Raw genomic sequence first — 17725 nt, 5'->3', positions numbered from 1 at the left:
ACGATTCATCTCATGAAAAGGAATGGACAAGTCTCCAAGATCTTGAGCATGACTTTCATTAAATAGCTTATCAAAATAATCTTTCCATCTCTCCTTAATCTCCTCATCTTTGACTAAAACCCTTTGTGTTTCATCTTTGATACATCTAACCATACCCAGATCCCTCGATTTTCTATCTCTCATCTTTGCAAGCCTATAAATATCCTTCTCGCCCCCTTTGGTATCCAACTTGTCATAAACCTCCTTATATATCTTCTCCCTCGCGTTCCAAACTACTTTTTTAGCTTCCTTCTTTGCTATCATATACTTCTCCAAATTCTCATTATCACGACTCTTACTTAGATTTCTATAACACTCTCTTTTAACCTTAATAGCTAATTTGACATCCTCGTTCCACCACGATGTATCCTTACCTAGTGGTGCACCGCCTTTAGACTCACCCAATACCTCCTTAGCCACCTTTCTCATGCCACCCGCTATCTTATTCCACATTGATTATGAATCCTCCTCGAGACACCAATCAGCTTCCTTAACTACCTGCTCTACAAACATTCCTTGTTTAGCTCCTTTCAGTGCCCACCACTTAATTCTAGAATCTATCTTATGTTTATCCCTTTTGCGGCATTGTCTAATTCTAAGATCTAAAATTAAGACTCTATGTTGTGTAGCTACACTTTCTCCCGGTATAACCTTACAATCGATGCAACAACCCCTATCTCTCTTTCTAAGTAGAAAAAAATCTATCAGACTCGTATTAACCCCACTTTTAAATGTTACTAGGTGAGACTCCCTCTTCCTAAACCAAGTGTTTGCTAAGATCATATCATAGGACAAACCAAAATCTAAAATCCTTTCTCCACTTTCGTTTCTTTCTCCTATACCATAGCCTCCATGGATACTCTCAAATTCATCCCTACTAATGCCCACATGCCCATTAAGGTCACCGTTGATGAAAAGCCTTTCTCCATAAGATGTCCCTTGTACTACTCCATTTAAATCTTCCCAAAATTGACGCTTAATGGAATCATCTAAACCTACTTGAGGTGCATAAACACTAATAATATTAATAATCTCCGAACGTAATACTAATTTAATAAAATGTAGTTACTATTATTGTGGAAAGACACTAATAACACAAGAATATATGTAATCAAACTGAATTTAATGGGAAAAGAAAAAAAGAAAATAACATGACACTATCCTGAGTTTTTCTGATAACTGAGACTTTCATGATATCAACACTATTATTATGGGGATTTCAATATGAAGATATTTTGAAATACTTAGATGGTCTCCCTTCAAATTCAATGGCCCTTATTAGTCAACGAGATCAAATGGCAATTTGAATGTGCTATATGAAATAAGTTGACATATTGTGTCAAATCTTCATGCAGACAGGCTCCCAAGGCGCTAGATATCCAGTTACTCAATCCTAATATGGACACAAAAGGCCGATGCTAAGATCAATCACCCTCAACAATACACTTATGAAACATCACCAGATTACCCTAATCCACTTTAGTAAGACTCATATAATTGAGAAGATTAAATTGTTGCATACACCATTTCCCAATCTTTAAACTTTCTACACACTGTTTATCCAACTCAAGATTTCAACTTTCCCAGATAATCACATTAACCAACCTAGGTTATGTATCCAGATTCAATAAATAGAAAAAGTTGAGCAACACTACAGCAAAATTCAGTCCAAGTAACAGTCCACTCTCAGTAACTAAAATAACATACTATATGAAGGCAGCACGGTCATAGCCTAGTTAAAATATGCAAACATGCACAGGCATATTGAATTTTATGTTACATGAATTATCAAAAGAATGGATGCAAGGCACACCTCTGCAATGTCACGGAAAGTCCTCAAAACATTAATTACTGTGAGTGGGTCAGGCTTTTTCATCAACCCTTGAGTCCGACGGCTTGCTTTTGCAACAAGCCCTAGGTCCCCCAATGCCTGGCAAATACAAGCACATTAGGGTGACAAAAGTATCCAAGAGTACTCAAAGTCTTAACAATATGTTTGTACCTCTCATAACTTACCAAAGCAAGGTTCAGATAGATTAGTAACTACATTATGAGCAGTTTATGGGTAATAGTCTATGTCACATAGGTGCGGGTGCGGCACTTTAAAAAAACTTGGGTGCGGAGGTGCGGGGAGGATATATATATATATATATATATATATATATATATGAACTTGATTAGGGTTAACTGAATATACTTTTGGATATAAATGGACCTCCACCTAACACAAAGGAAGTTGTGTCCAAGTGTCGTACCTGCCTGGGTGCGGGTGCAACGCGGGTGCGGTGCCCTGTTAGAAGAGTCCATGTGACATAGGTACTAGTTCTTGTTACTTTCTGTGCAAAGTGACTAATAGCACTACAGCTTTCAAAGATAAAGAAGCATTCCATTATTGTTTTGCAAGCACAAACTCCATTTAAGCAGTCAAAGCAGAAACATGCTCAACCATCCTATCAATTAGGAAAACACATCAAATCACAAATTTTAAATGGAAGTATTCATTGCCCAAACTCTGGAAGCATTATAGGACCCAATCAGTTTACTACACTGCCATCAGCATGCATGAAAAGTATACAACTGTGAAAACTATTGGATGAATAAGGAAAAACCATGTATATTTAACTTTCCAATTCTACCATAAATACAAAACGTGTTTTCCACCTAGAAAACATCTTTTCATTCCAATCCCCTACAACCTTCCTTCACAATGCACACATGCACAAAAGCATACGCAAGACCGTCAAGTCATCTGATATATAATGCAGGATCTTAGATCCGTTCAACTGTGAGGAGATAAAGCCTAAAAGTTGGGTCCATTTGTCAAAATGATGTGTTGGATGTAAGATCGAAACAAAAGTATGCAACGTTCAATTCAGTTGAGGAAAGTTACATCCAGTGAGCCTGGGTGGATTTATTTTGCACGTGCCAGCAACCAGTGCACATGTACAGGTATGACGTTATTCATGCTTATTTCAAATGCTCAGCATAAAGGTCAATACACCAATGTGTTAGAGCTCACATTGATCCTATTTTTGTAGAAAAACAGAATTTCTACCCAATCATTTCTTGCTAAAGAAAATAATAGAACCATGACAACTTTGTGAACAGTGCTTGTTCCACTTTATCATTAAGTGAATCCGGGTTTAAGCAGTGATTTCATGGCAAGATTTTAGGAGAGTGGATCAGGTCCAAGGAGCCTTGGACAGAAAACTGTCCAAAGACACCTTGGATGCGGTTGATCATGGAGATGAACGGCACCAAAGACTCATCTAAAAGGATGGTCTTTACCTATATGAGTCACACAAAAAATTCTGATGATATTCACTTTGTTGATGAACAACACCATTGATGCAAAATAGACAGCTAAAAATTGTCCAAAACAAGGGGCATTGAGTAGGTTCTGGGTGTCGTTCATTTTCATGATGCATCCAGGTGCCTTGGACGGTGTTTCTGTCCAAGGCTCCTTGGACCTGATCCGCTCTCAGATTTTAGTGGTAGGAAAAGACATCAGATAGAGATTCATAATTTTTATCTCAAAAAAAGAACAGAAGGCATTGTATAGATAAGCTTTTTTCAACACTATTGAAGCAGTTTGGTATTAGAAAAATAATGGAACACATTTTCTTGTCGCATGATATCAAAAAGAACCAACGGATAAAAAACTGTAAGAAAGAAAATTCACATTCTCCACGCAAAGTAGGACCCAAGGAAATCTAAATGTGCCACCAGGTGGTCTGTCCGCACATAGAAGAAATTCTCAGTAATTCTTTTCTTCTTTTTCATAGCAAACTTGCAGCACTACTGGAGTTTCTGGATTACGTCGCTTTTGCTTTATGGAACTAAAATTCCAACAGCGCACAGCTCGGGTGTTTTGAGTAAGTCGATATCTGGGAATTGCTTTCTGCATTTTCTGAAAGTACTCAAATTCTAGGTTTCAAGAAACCCGAAATCAGGGACCATGTGAAAACCCATAATTCACCGACAACCAAATTTTAAAGGTTTCAATGTTATGGAAGTAAAAACTCCGAAAAGATTCAATGTCATGGAAGTCAAAAGTCCGACAAGATTCAGAACCGATGTACTCACGCTAGTGAATCATGTGAATTACACGAGTGAGAAAGCGAAGCAAATTCTCGTCATCAAAGTATTATAATCGAGCAGGACAGCATGACATACCTAGAACGAAATAAAACAAGTAACAGATGCAGAAATCGACTTCACAATTACCTTCAACTGCGTTTTCACGTGCGCCTCATTCCTCCCACAAGCTTCAGCAAGAACCTTGATAATGGCCGCATCTCCGATACCGAGCTCGATGCCTTCATGCGCAGGCGAGATCCTGTTCGCGGAGAGATACACAACGGCAAGCAAATCATCGGGCGTGGTGGCGATCACCGTCCGGAACACATTGCACATGATATCGGTGATGGCAATCCGTCCCGATTCGTTCGCAATCAGGTCAAGCGCGCGCGCAAGGAAGAGGAACGGAACGTGCTCTCCTTCCTTCCAGAACGCGGCCGACTTCGGCTTGAACTCGGTGGGCTTCTTCGTCAATTGCCGGATCTTCTTGTCGAGATCGAATCCCTGGCCGACGCCGCCGGAGACGGGCTTCGAGGGCTCGTCCGAGCTCTCGGACTCCTTCTTGGGGGTGTCCTCGGCGATCTTAGCGCGCTTCGTGGGAGTCTGGGCCTTCTTGGCGGCGCTGGCGCGGGCAGCGGCCATGAGAACGTCGGCGACCGTGCGGCCGGACATCGATGAGAACGGATTTTTAGGGTTAAGATTTCGGAAAGATGGGAATCTTGCGAAGGAAGATTTGGAGAAGGAGGAAGGGCGAGAGAGGCAAATGGCTCAGCATGAACAACGCTTATGATATGAGAGGGAGAGAGAAAGAAATATTAAATTATTTTCGTTTTCGTTTTCTTTTTTCTTTCTCTTTTTTTTTTGTGTGTGTGCGCGCGGTGGAATGGCGGGAAGAACGATTTCCTTTTTAAGGTTGTGAACCGGCGATTTCCGAAACCGTTTTAGACTCTGAGTCGGAGTTCGTCTCCGAATCTAGACCAGCTCCGATTTCCATGTGTAGGGCTTGGCCGGGTAGGGCGGTTTATACGACCCATATCCGTTTTTTTTCCTTGTTTGTGGACCTGATAAACAAGCCCAAGGAAACCAACTAAGGATGGCAGTGGACGGGGGGAAATGGGCCCTGCCCCGCCTCGCCGCATTTGGACCGAGGATGAAGGACATGAAATGGGGATGGAGGCAGGGATGAAGATTAAAATAAAAACTTGTGCGGGAATGGAGGTGGGGATAGACTTACGCTTTTTCCCGCCCCACCCCGTCCCCGTCCACAATCCTTCTAAGGGATGCCAATGGATCGAGGGGAAATGAGACCCCGCCCTGCCCTGCCTCACCCCTGTTTGGATTGGGGATAGAGGACATGAAACGGGGATGGAGGCAGGGTGGAGGTTAAAATCCAAACCCATGTGGGGATGGAGGTCCATATTTTGAGACGGGGCGGGGGTGAAGACCATGTCCCCCGCCCCGGTTCATTGACATCCCTAAAACCAACCGGGCATGTTCGGGCTTGGATTGACCTGACTTATCCTGCATTCATGTTCAGTAGAGCCGAGCTCATGCTCATCTTCTCTATGCAGGAGGCATGCTGAATACAAGCTGGCTCGTGTAAAAAAATCTCATGTTATTTATACATTAAATATATATATATATTCATATATTACACTTATAGAGAAATGGGTAGGTACAAAATTGATTTGTGCTAAATGATGTATGGTAAATGGATTTTTCTGCCATTTCGGTATTTTTTTTGCAGTTTTGACCTCATAAATGGGTTGAGCATGGTTGATTTACGAAGAATTCACACCGAGATTAATAGTTTTCAATGAAAAAAATGATATTTAGAGCAACAAAAATTTACAAAGATTTTAGCAAGTTGATTTTTTGAGCCTTATAAAAGCCCACCCACGTGAACACTTCAAGAGCTGATCCCTATAAAATCAAGTACATAGATAATATTTGTACGGTCAAATTTTAAAAATAAAATAAAATAACCCTGAAAAACTCCTTTAGCACATAACCATTACTCTACACTTATATATATATTGTCGGATAGAAAGTTATGGTAAAAACAATTTATTTTGTCATTACAGACTCATTTGAAATATGAAGATCTGAAATTCTTATATTTAGATCTTAGAAAAGTTATTAAAGTCATATTCACACTCCTAGATTCTTATCTTCTTATAAAGTCATATAAACCATCAAGAAGCTTTCTTGTTTCTCTTATAAACAAGACTTCATAATCACTTAGGGATTGCTCTTGTCTCAATTTCATTAAATTGGTATGTTTCAAGTTGCTTACTCCCTAAGTTAGATAACTACAACAAATAGGTTTCAACCAAGTAGCAAGAATTAATAAAAAAGGGACTTCAAAACTTTCAACCATAGGATTTTTTCACACCATCGAAACTTGGATATGGATTTTTTGACCTAAAATCCGTATGATCGAGACCCAAAACTGTTTTAAAATGTAAAAATAGAGGTCCACCTTTCTAGTTCAACCATCTAGAACTAGAGTAAAAAGAAGTTATATCACATTGAGAGCCTACTCCAACCTAAGTGTTCTCACTATGTCAAACCTACCTACCAAATCTAGGTATAGATCACTTAAACCAGAATCCATTATTCTCAAACCTCCTTTAGCTAGTACCTTATGGAGGTGTTGTCGAATTTGTTGCTCGTCAGAGTCAATGTCTTAGGATGGTTGCCTAAGCCTATAGTGAGTTCACTTCTCTTATTGTTATTTTATTCATTTTATTTAATTTACTTAGAGTGTGTGTATGTAATTTTAGTATATTTGCTTTTGTCTATTCTTTTTTTAAGCATTTGCAGTGTCCATCATCATCAACCTCCTTCTTTAGGACTTGTGTACTAGTCACTTACCGGCTAAAGCCTAATCATTAAAGATCATGAAGTTCTTGGAGCAGTTGATTCATACTCATTAAATAAAGAAAGACATGTTACTTAAAGAGCAAACCCCCCTATATGTTTTTAATCCAAACCCCGTTTTCAAATTTATCCTTATTTTACTTGAATTTTTTGGGGGTTTACAGAATGGCAAGCTGAGCCAGCAGGATCAGGTCTTTGAGCTCAAACACAAATTGTTTGGGTGATAAATAAAAAAAGTCTGTTGGCCATCATACTAAAAACTATACAACAAGTGGGTTGGATATTGACTCAGTGTCGCGATACCAAGGTGGATCTAAATGAAAGTATGATTTGTAAAAGTGCTTGGTAGATCCTTGACTTTAGATTCCTCACAAGGGTGGAACATATATATTGATGAATGATCACTTCATAGTTCATATCAACATCAAGCCATATCTTAACCAATAAGTCCATAATAGATTCATTTAAGTGTATTTGAATGTGAAAAAGAATTTATGGCCTTATAGGTTGGATAAAATAGGGTAGAAACACATACATTACACATAAAGCCTGCACACAAAACAATTTTGATTCAAATTGGAAAATAATTCAACAAAATAATTCAGGTTTTGGTCCAAATCCAATAAGAGTTTGACCATATAAGGTTAAATTGAATCCCAAAACCTAAAATTTTATTTTTAAATTCTATATCAAAAAATTACATAGAAGCCAATGTCTTCGACTATTTGTTTTAGACTATATCATATAAATATATATATATATATATATATATATATATATATATATATATATATATATATATATATTACTGCTTCATAAGGCAATGAGTGTCAAATTCATGTTGTTCATGTTGTACGTTAACACATCATGCAACCCATTATAACTTTATGACGAAAAATTACAATATAGTATTCAAAAGATATTCACATAATGATACAAAACTAATTCACCTCTATAACTAAGTCATATTCATGTGGTTTACTTTTGAAGCCATGATGTACATTCAGACACAATTTCTCAATTCATGACTATTGTCACAAAATTTACTTGCCCTTGTAAATTCTACCATAAACCTGCCTGCATAATTTTGGATTTGAGATTTAAATTATTACCCATGTTAGATCCAACCCGTTTAACTTATTACCCCTCAGCCCCTTTTCTTCTTCGATCTTGATTTTGAGTGACCTAGCCCTTGCCCTCGTCTTCCCCAAATCCCCCCAGCTCTCGACGACCGATCCAATGTCGCCCAGTCGCACAACTTCTTCTCCGACGTTGATTGCCCATGCTTCTCCTCCAAGCCTCCAGCGCTGCTCCCGAGCTCCTGAGTGAGCGAGATAATGAGACACCGACCAAGCACGACGACGAGACATCAATCTTTTGGGTAAATTGATTAATCAAATATGTACTAGTTTGATTTAATCAAATTATAGGTGGATTAGAGTAGATTAGAGTGGATTCAATCAAATCAACTCCAAAGTAAGCTTGATCCTGACCTGAAACAATTCACTGCATTTATTTTTGATCAAATTTTATTTAAAAAAAAAAATTACCCATTTTGGGGATAAATCCTATTTTTTGTTTCTGAATGAGCTCTTATGCATATATTATTATGTATATATGTATATATTATATACATATATGCATATGTCTCTCAGTCTTTTATCTCATGTTAATTGTTTGACTCACAAATTAAATTAAAGTGGAAGATGAATGTTGACTGTTGATGGTAATTTATGTTTTTTGGTGCAATAATTCTACTATATCTACTCATTTTAGTTGAAACAAAGCTACAAGAGGGTTGTGAATCAGTGACTTCTGAATTTTAGAACAAGTCCTGATTTCTGAATTATAGAATCAATTATCTACTTTATCTACTCAAATTATATAGAATTATAAAAAAGTCCTGACTTCTAACTTGTGTTTTAATGTTTTGATATCCAAATTAATTATCTTTGGACAATGGGAGAAGGTTGTGAATCAGTGAATTTATTTGAAGGACAAAAAAAAATATTTAAAGGTTGTGAATTAGTGAATATCGTTTCAGCTGTGCTAACTCTTATCTAGTTACTCTCATAGTTACTTGTGAGTATATGCTTAACTCTTATCTAATTGCAATTTACAAATTTATTATTTTTATTTGTCCTGATCCATACCCTATGCACGATTATTAGTTTGTTATAGTTGTTAAGTGTTATAGTGTTAATTTATTAATTGGTATAGACTTATAGTGTTATATTGGTATTTTTCTGTCATTTATCATCAATCAGTAACTCTATCTGATTCAGTGTACTTGTATAGAATTGTAATGATTAATTGTGTAGATTATTGATAATTTATGTATTTTATTAATAATTTTATCACCAATCAGTAATTGTATTTGATTCGGTGTACTTGTGTAAAATTATAATAATTAATTGTGTAGATTATTGATAGTTTATGTGTTTGATTAATAATTTTATCACCAATCAGTAATTGTATCTGGTTCGGTGTACTTGTGTAGAATTGTAATGATTAATTATGTAGATTATTGACAGTTTATGTGTTTGATTAATAATTTTATCACCAATCAGTAATTATATCTGATTCGGTGAAAAATTTATACTTGCTTTTCTCTAGTGTTTTTTCACTAACTTAACATGATGTTATTCAATTATTTTTTTATTATTTATCACCAATGAGTAAATGTATCTAATTTGGTATACTTATGCATAATTGTTATGTTGAACAGTTAAAGTAATACTTATGTAAGTTGAAACATTCAAAGTTATGCTCACGTAGTATCTTATTTATTTGTAGAATTTGAAATGAAAAAAGGACAATCTTCGAGCACTAAGAAAAGAAAAAACTTGTTATCATTTTTTTGAAGTTAGACAACTCTTCAAATGGACAAGTCGAGGAAACTCTAAGTCCTACTCCAACCATTCCTTCATCACCTGAGCATATTTCATCTCTGAATCCAACTTTAGAATCTGATTTTTATATTGAAAGAGATCTGAGTAAAAGAAAGTGTATGTGTGATCACCTGTTAATGAAATAGATTGAATTAAACTGACTTATCTGAGGGTGGTACCTTTTCAACCAAAACTTTCACAATACCCAAGTAGACAATGTGGTAAACAAGTGCATCGATGTCAAGAACATTGGTATGATAAGTTTTGTTGGCTAGAGTATTCTCCGACAGAAGATAAAGTATATTGTTTTTATTGCTTTCTTTTTCTCGATAATAGCCCTTCTTCAAATCTCTCAGTATTGACAACAGTTGGATTTAATAATTGGAAGAAGGTTAGTTAAGGAGAAAAATATATTTTTCTTACTCATGTCGGTTCTTCACCGTCTTCATATCATAATATATGTGTAAGAAATGCAAAGATTTTGATGAGACCGGGTCATCACATTGACAAAGTGATGAATGTTGTATCCCAAGAGGAACGTCAGAAAGCTCGTTTGAGAGTAAGAACCTCAATGTTAGCTCTTCAGTGGTTAGCGCTCCAAGGTTGCACATTTAAGTGTCATGATGAATCTTTATCTTCATCGAATCGTGAAAATTTTATTAAACTGGTTGATTATTCTGGAAAAATAAATGCAGATGTTGGTAAAGTTGTTTTGGTTAATGCTCCAAGAAATACCACATACACTTTTTCAGATATTCAAAGGGAGATTTTGCACATTATGACAAACTGAGTACAAGGTATGATTCATAATGAAGTTGAAGATGCATCGTATTGTATCCTTGTTGATGAAGCACAAGATACATTTAAACAAGAACAAATGTGCATTGTATTGAGGTTTGTCAATGAAGAGAGAATTTTAAGAGAACGATTTTTTGCAATTAAAAGTGTTAGTGATACTACCTCGTTGAATCTGAAAAATCAATTTTCTGATATTCTTAGTAGTCACAACTTTCAAATTCAGAATATGCGAGGACAAGGGTACGATGGTGCTTGTAATATGCAGGGTACTTGGAATGAGTTCCAAGCTTTATTTATGAAAGATTGACCTTATGCATATTATGTCCATTGTTTTGCGCATCATTTGTAATTAACATTGGTTTCTGCAGCTAAAGATATTTGTGACATTTAGCAATTCTGTTTTTAATCGTTGTTTACCGGATACAGTTTTATCACATGCATTTTGGAACCGTACTTGATTACATATGTTTCAGATTCAAATCTATTGTTTGTATTTTGGACTTGGATTCAGATCGCGAATAATCCAGACTGTATCATGATTGTGGGGATCATCCCGAGGGGACTGGCACAATGTGTAAAGACTAGGTTGTTGGACAGGTGATTGAGGTTAGGTTAGTGCGATTGTCACTCGCTAATGCAAGCCAAACATCCAGTGGGGGTCCTAGTCTTAGAGTTTTACACCAATGGGTTGACATGTGTTACTCTCTTGTGCAAGCCAACTTCCATCATAAGCCTAGGGGTGGGGTCCCAACCCTAGACTTTTACAACTTTGGGCTAATAGTTTTAGGTAGGTATACGTAGACACCTCAATTTTGACCAAACAATTTTATGAAAAAAACTTTTTTTTGAAAACATGTTTTGGGTTATTTTCAAGTCAAACTTAAGTTCAAGTGCACTTTTTGACCTTCAAAATAACATCTTAAGGGTTTTGACCAAAAGATAAATTAAAATGGAGTCATCTTTTGAAAAAAAAATCAGGTTGATTTGACATTAGAGTAAGGAGTTATGACAAAAACAAGGTGATCAGTTTGACCAAAAACTTAATTTTAGGTAGGTTTTACTTTCAGTGTATTTTTTACTATAAAAAATTATATAATTTATTTTTTCACTTAAAAAATGAATTAAAATCGAGGATGTTAATTTTTCAAAGTATTAAATTGTGTCTTAATTTGACACTCGGATAGAAAGTTATGGTAAAAACAATTTATTTTGTCATTACAAACTGATTTGAAATATGAAGATCTGAAATTCTTATATTTAGATCTTAGAAAAGTTATTAAAATCCTATTCGCACTCCTAGATTCTTATCTTCTTATAAAATCATATAAACTAGCAAGAAGCTTCCTCGTTTCTCTTATAAACAAGACTTCATAATCACTTAGGGATTGCTCTTATCTCAATTTCATTAAATTGGTCTGATTCAAGTTGCTTACTCCCTAAGTTAGATAACTACAACAAATAGGTTTCAACCTAGTAGCAAGAATTAATAGAAAAGGGATTTCAAAACTTTCAACCATAGGATTTTTTCAAGCCATCGAAAGTTGGATATGGATTTTTGGACCTAAAATTCATATGATCGAGACCCAAAACTGTTTTAAAATCTAAAAATAGAGATCTACCCCTCTAGTTCAACCATCTAAAACTAGAGTAAAAAGAAGTAATGTCACATTGAGAGCCTAACCCAACCTAAGTGTTCTCACTATATCAAACCTGCCTACCAAATCTAGGTATAGATCACTTATACCAGAATCCATTATGCTCAAACCTCCTTGAGCTAGTACCTTATGGAGGTGTTGTCGAATTTGTTGCTCGTCAGAGTTAATGTCTTAGGATGGTTGCCTAAGCCTATAGTGAGTTCACTTCTCTTATTGTTATTTTATTCATTTTATTTAATTTACTTAGAGTGTGTGTATATAATTTTAGTATATTTGCTTTTGTCTATTCTTTATTTTAGCATTTGCAGTGTCCATCATCATCAACCTCCTTCTTTAGGAGTTGCGTACTAGTCACTTGCAGGCTAAAGCCTAATCATTAAAGATCATGAAGTTCTTGGAGCAGTTGATTCATACTCATTAAATAAGGAAAGACATGCTACTTAAAGAGCAAACCCTCCTATATGTTTTTAATCCAAACCCAAATTTCAAATTTATCCTTATTTTACTTGAATTTTTTGGGGGTTTACAGAATGGCAAGCTTAGCCAGCAGGATCAGGTCTTTGAGCTCAACACACAAATTGTTTGGGTGATAAATAAAAAAAGTTTGTTGGGCAACATACTAAAAACTATACAACAAGTGGGTTGGATATTGACTCATTGTCGCGATACCAAGCTGGATATAAATGAAAGTATGATTTGTGAAAGTGCTTGGTAGATCCTTGACTTTAGATTCCTGGTAAGGGTGGAACATATATATTGATGAATGATCACTTCATAGTTCATATCAACATCAAGCCATATCTTAACATATAAGTCCAAAATAGATTCATTTAAGTGTATTTGAATGTGAATAAGAACTTATGGTTTTACATGTATGTTAAAATAGGGTAGAAACACATACATTACACGTAAAGCATGCACACAAAACAATTTTGATTCAAATTGGAAAATAATCCAAAAAAACAATTTAGGTTTTGGTCCAAATCCAATAAGAGTTTGACCATATAAGATTGAATTGAATCCCAAAACCTAAAATTTTATTTTTAAATTCTATATCAAAAAATTACATAGAAGCCAATGTCTTTGACTATTTGTTTTAGACTATATCATATAAATATATATATATATATATATATATATATATATATATATATATATATATATATTACTGCTTCATAAGGCAATGAGAGTCAAACTCATGTTGTTCATGTTGTACATTAACACATCATGCAACCCATTATAACTTTATGACAAAAAATTACAATATAGTATTCAAAAAATATTCACATGATGACACAATTTTCAAAACCTCACTAGGCTCGCATAGTGTACATCAATAAGTCATGTGCCTAACTGATTCACCTCTATAACTAAGTCATATTCATGTGGTTTACTTTTGAAACCATGATGTACATTCAGACAATTTCTCAATTCATGACTATTGTCACAAAATTTACTTGTCCTTATAAATTCTGCCATAAACCTGCCAAAATAATTTTGGATTTGAGATTTTTCAGTCACTTCATACACACGTTACATGCATACCGAAAAAATTCAAACCTTAACTCATTACAGTTTAAAAATTAAAAAATTTATAAGCTCATATTGTTTTTTGTTCACAAAATAGTCTTACTTAAATATATATTTCTAATAAAAAATCATACATAACGATTCAAATACTAAGATTTTTACAGTGGGTAGCTTGATATGTTTGATTCAAGTCCCAAAAAATTTAGACTTAAATTTGATTCCGGCAAAGAACTAAAAATCTTGTCATATATGTTGTTTATGTTATTCGAAAGAACATGTTTAAAAAAATCACAAATTTTGGAACAACTTCTTTGATTTTTCATTTCTAAACTGTGAGAAATCTTTCTCTAAGATTTTAATATTTTGTTCTTACATATCCAAACTACCAGATATTAAAATCTCATCAATAGATCTTAGGTATTCTAGGATATATAATTTTTATGAAGTTTTTCTGTCTCCACAGAATCACTGTCAGGATAAGACTCTTGTGTCGACTTGTAGATGACATATCTCCCAAACCATAACTCATCTGAATCTCAGATTTAGATTGAGATTGCTTTTGTATATAAAACATCATCAAAATTTTATAACATTTATGGGTTCACGATTTGAGAGAATCAGAATTAGTTTTATAATTGATCGAATCAAAATACATAGAGTAGTATATAGTTTTCAAAAAATAAACAAGAACTTTATGCTTTTCATCAAGAACATAATGAAAATACATCCAATGATTTTGATTCATCAATAACACGTTAGATTCATGCTTGCACATATTTTATCATGTTGTAGTAATAGAAACACAATACATACTCATGAATCTACATTCAAAATCAACTTATATCCAAAATCAACTATTATCTCATACCGAATACATTTTTTCCCTCAAAAAATATTTTCAGAAAAGGCTTTTAGTTTATAAAAAAACCTTCATAATATGCATGTTGATACGTACCCAGGGATAATTTCACATCATGCTCATGCATCTAGCCTCATACACATGCAAGGTTACAATGTAACTACCTCAAAATAAAAAAAATTACCAAAAGAGTTGTCCTAAATCTGTATCCACCCATGGATTCCTCCTACATATGCACCACCACTTAGATACAACTACACCACAGGCACCTTCTACTTTCAAAGAGAGGGGCGTGCGGCAGGAAGAAGGAAGACAGAGAGAGAGATAAAAAATAGGCAAGAGAGAGAAAGATGAGTCTAAGGGGAGTATGGGAGGAAAGGAGAGAGGCTACTTTTATAACTATCCTCTAGAGTTTTCATGTTGCAATAGACGACCTTTTAAAGGTCTTGGATATTTTTGATTTTATTTAAATTAGATTTAAAAAAAATAGGTGGGGTTGTCTCACCCCCTTAGATAGGCTTGCCTAGATATAGTCCACCCCATGATGGTTTCCAAGATCTAGGAGGGGCCCACCTAAAAAGCGTCCCACCTTATAGGTCTGATTTCCTTAATTTAATTCAATCCCAAATTAATTTCACATTGATATTCATTGCAAATTAGAATTCAAACTCAAGTTGAAATTAAATCTTAAATTCAAATTCAAATTCAAATTGAAACTAAAATTCAAATTGAAATTAACTCTAAATTTAAATTAAATACTAAAATGAAATTCAATTTCAAATCAACTTCAGATTCAAACTCAAAAGGAAATTCAACTTTAAATGAACTTAAATTTTAAATTAAATTTCAAACCAAATGTGAGACATAAATGTTATCTTTATTTATCAAATAATTATAGAAAATTCTCAGGTGTTACATATGGAGTCTAAGTCCATGAAGAGTTGTAGAGTCCAAAATCACCACCTTGTAATACCTTACTTATATAAACAAGGCACAACCTCTCCCCTCTACGTTAAATAGAGAGGGAGGATTTTCATCGTGGATGTAGGTTAATCCAGACCAAACCAAGTTATATTGTGAGTTTGTGAGTTTCAAATTTTCTCTTTTGAAAAATGACTGTATCAACTGCAAAAATGACACATTTCTTGAAATACCTTCAAAATTATCAAAATTGTCTACTGTTCAAAATCATAAATGTTATCATTTTTATGACCTTTTTAGCCCTCGCATCTAGCATTTTCTATGAAAATTTCCTCTATGTGTGAATTTCCTCTATCTCTACCAAAAACTCCAACATTGCAAATACCTTAGTTACCGTGCATTAAAATTTCATCAAATTAGCATAAAATAAGTGCGAGCGAACTTTCTTTTAAACTAGAACTGATAAACATCACAACTGCTAGAGTTACTTTGCCAAAAAATTTGCATTTTTTTTAACTCAAACCCACAAACATCGCAAATACTTAAGTTACCTTGCATAAAAAATCTGCATTTTTTTTTAAAACTTGAACAAACCCATTGAAATGCAAATAGAGACCAAAAAATATGAACTGGTTCAAAATCACGATTAGTTCCTTTTTTAAAGCCTACTGTAGTTGCATGTTGCATTATATACTCATCACCAATACATCGCAGGGTTCATCATGACAGAAGCCAAAGTGGGTGATAAAATAGCTGAAAGACATTGGAATAAAGGTATCACTTAAAAAATTACCATCACAAATACTTGAGTTGTCTCGCATAAAAAATATAATAGCATCGCATAAAAAATCTATGATTTTGTCCAATCCTTTATTGATAACAAAACAACTCAACTCATAAAGCCAATAACTTATGAGAACAAAGCGATCAATTTTATCTTTTATTCTATTTATGGCCTAATCCAATAGAGGATTGGACGTCAACAATCCTCTATTGATAAACAAACACAAAACAACTAAGTTTGGGAGTGAAGCGACCGATCAACAAATGGGAGTGTTTTTGCTAAGGTATGAAGACAAAACAACTCATTTAGGGAGCAAAAAGACTGAGCAACTAAGAAAAAGAGAACACAACAAGTTGATGAAGGTTCGATCTCTGAGTTAGCGATTAATGGGGACGCTGCTTCGGGATTAATAAATCAATACCTCTGCAGCTTGTTATTTTTGTTAACAATAAAACTACTAAGTTAGGGAGCGAAGCAACTGATCAACTCAACAATAAGATTTAGGGAGAAAAGTGACCATTCAACTCAACAAAAAAGAGTTGACTTACTCTTTCTAACTTGAATCGACAAATAATGCAAATACTTGAGTTACCTCACATAAAAAATGCACTAATATCGCATAAAAAATTCATGATTTTTTTTAACTCAAACTGACAAATATTACAAATACTTGAGTTACCTCGCATAAAAAATATAATAATGTCGCATAAAAAATCTATGATTTTTTTAACTCTAACCTATAAACATCACAAATAATTGAGTTACCTTGTATAAAAATTCTTTTTTTTTTTTTTTAACTTGAACCTATAAACATCGCAAATACTCAAGTTACCTTGCATAAAAAGTGTAATAACATCACATAAAAAAATTGTGCTTTTTTTTTAAACTTGAATCTCAAAACCTCGCAAACACTTGAGTTACTTCATATAAAAAAATGTAATAACTTTGCATAAACAAACCTCAAAACCTCATAAATACTTGTGTTACTTCACATAAAAAATGTAATAACTTCTCATAACAAATCTGTGAATTTTCTTTTAAACTCAAACTAAAAAACTGCGTAAATATTTGAGTTACTTCACATAAAAAGGTAATAACTTTGCATAAAAAATTATGATTTTTTTTAAACTCAAACCTCATAAATATTTGAGTTACTTCACATAAAAAATATAATAACTTTGCATAAACAAACTATAATTTTTCTTTTAAACTTGAACTTAAAAACCTCTCAAATACTTGAGTTACTTCACATAAAAATATAATAATTTTACATAATAAAGTTGTG

General features: G+C 34.2%; 1 protein-coding gene across 1 annotated transcript in view; it reads right to left on the bottom strand.

Moving 5' to 3' along the window:
• Nucleotides 1-4886, bottom strand: part of LOC149821798 (DNA ligase 1-like) — a 42124-nt gene extending 37238 nt beyond the window's left edge. Inside the window, exon 1 of the mRNA XM_089981058.1 lies at nt 4267-4886. Within this exon, the coding sequence (XP_089837184.1) occupies nt 4267-4791 (525 nt within the window). The 5' untranslated portion in view covers nt 4792-4886. The remainder of the gene's footprint in view (nt 1-4266) is intronic.
• Nucleotides 4887-17725: the final 12839 nt, after the last annotated feature.

The sequence above is a fragment of the Nuphar pumila genome, chromosome 11 (genome assembly GCF_984573655.1).
Source record: "Nuphar pumila chromosome 11, dmNupPumi1.hap1.1, whole genome shotgun sequence".
In the NCBI taxonomy this organism is placed as follows: Eukaryota; Viridiplantae; Streptophyta; class Magnoliopsida; order Nymphaeales; family Nymphaeaceae; genus Nuphar; species Nuphar pumila.
Note: the sequence above shows the minus strand (reverse complement) of the source record. Positions and strands in the feature narration are given on the sequence as shown.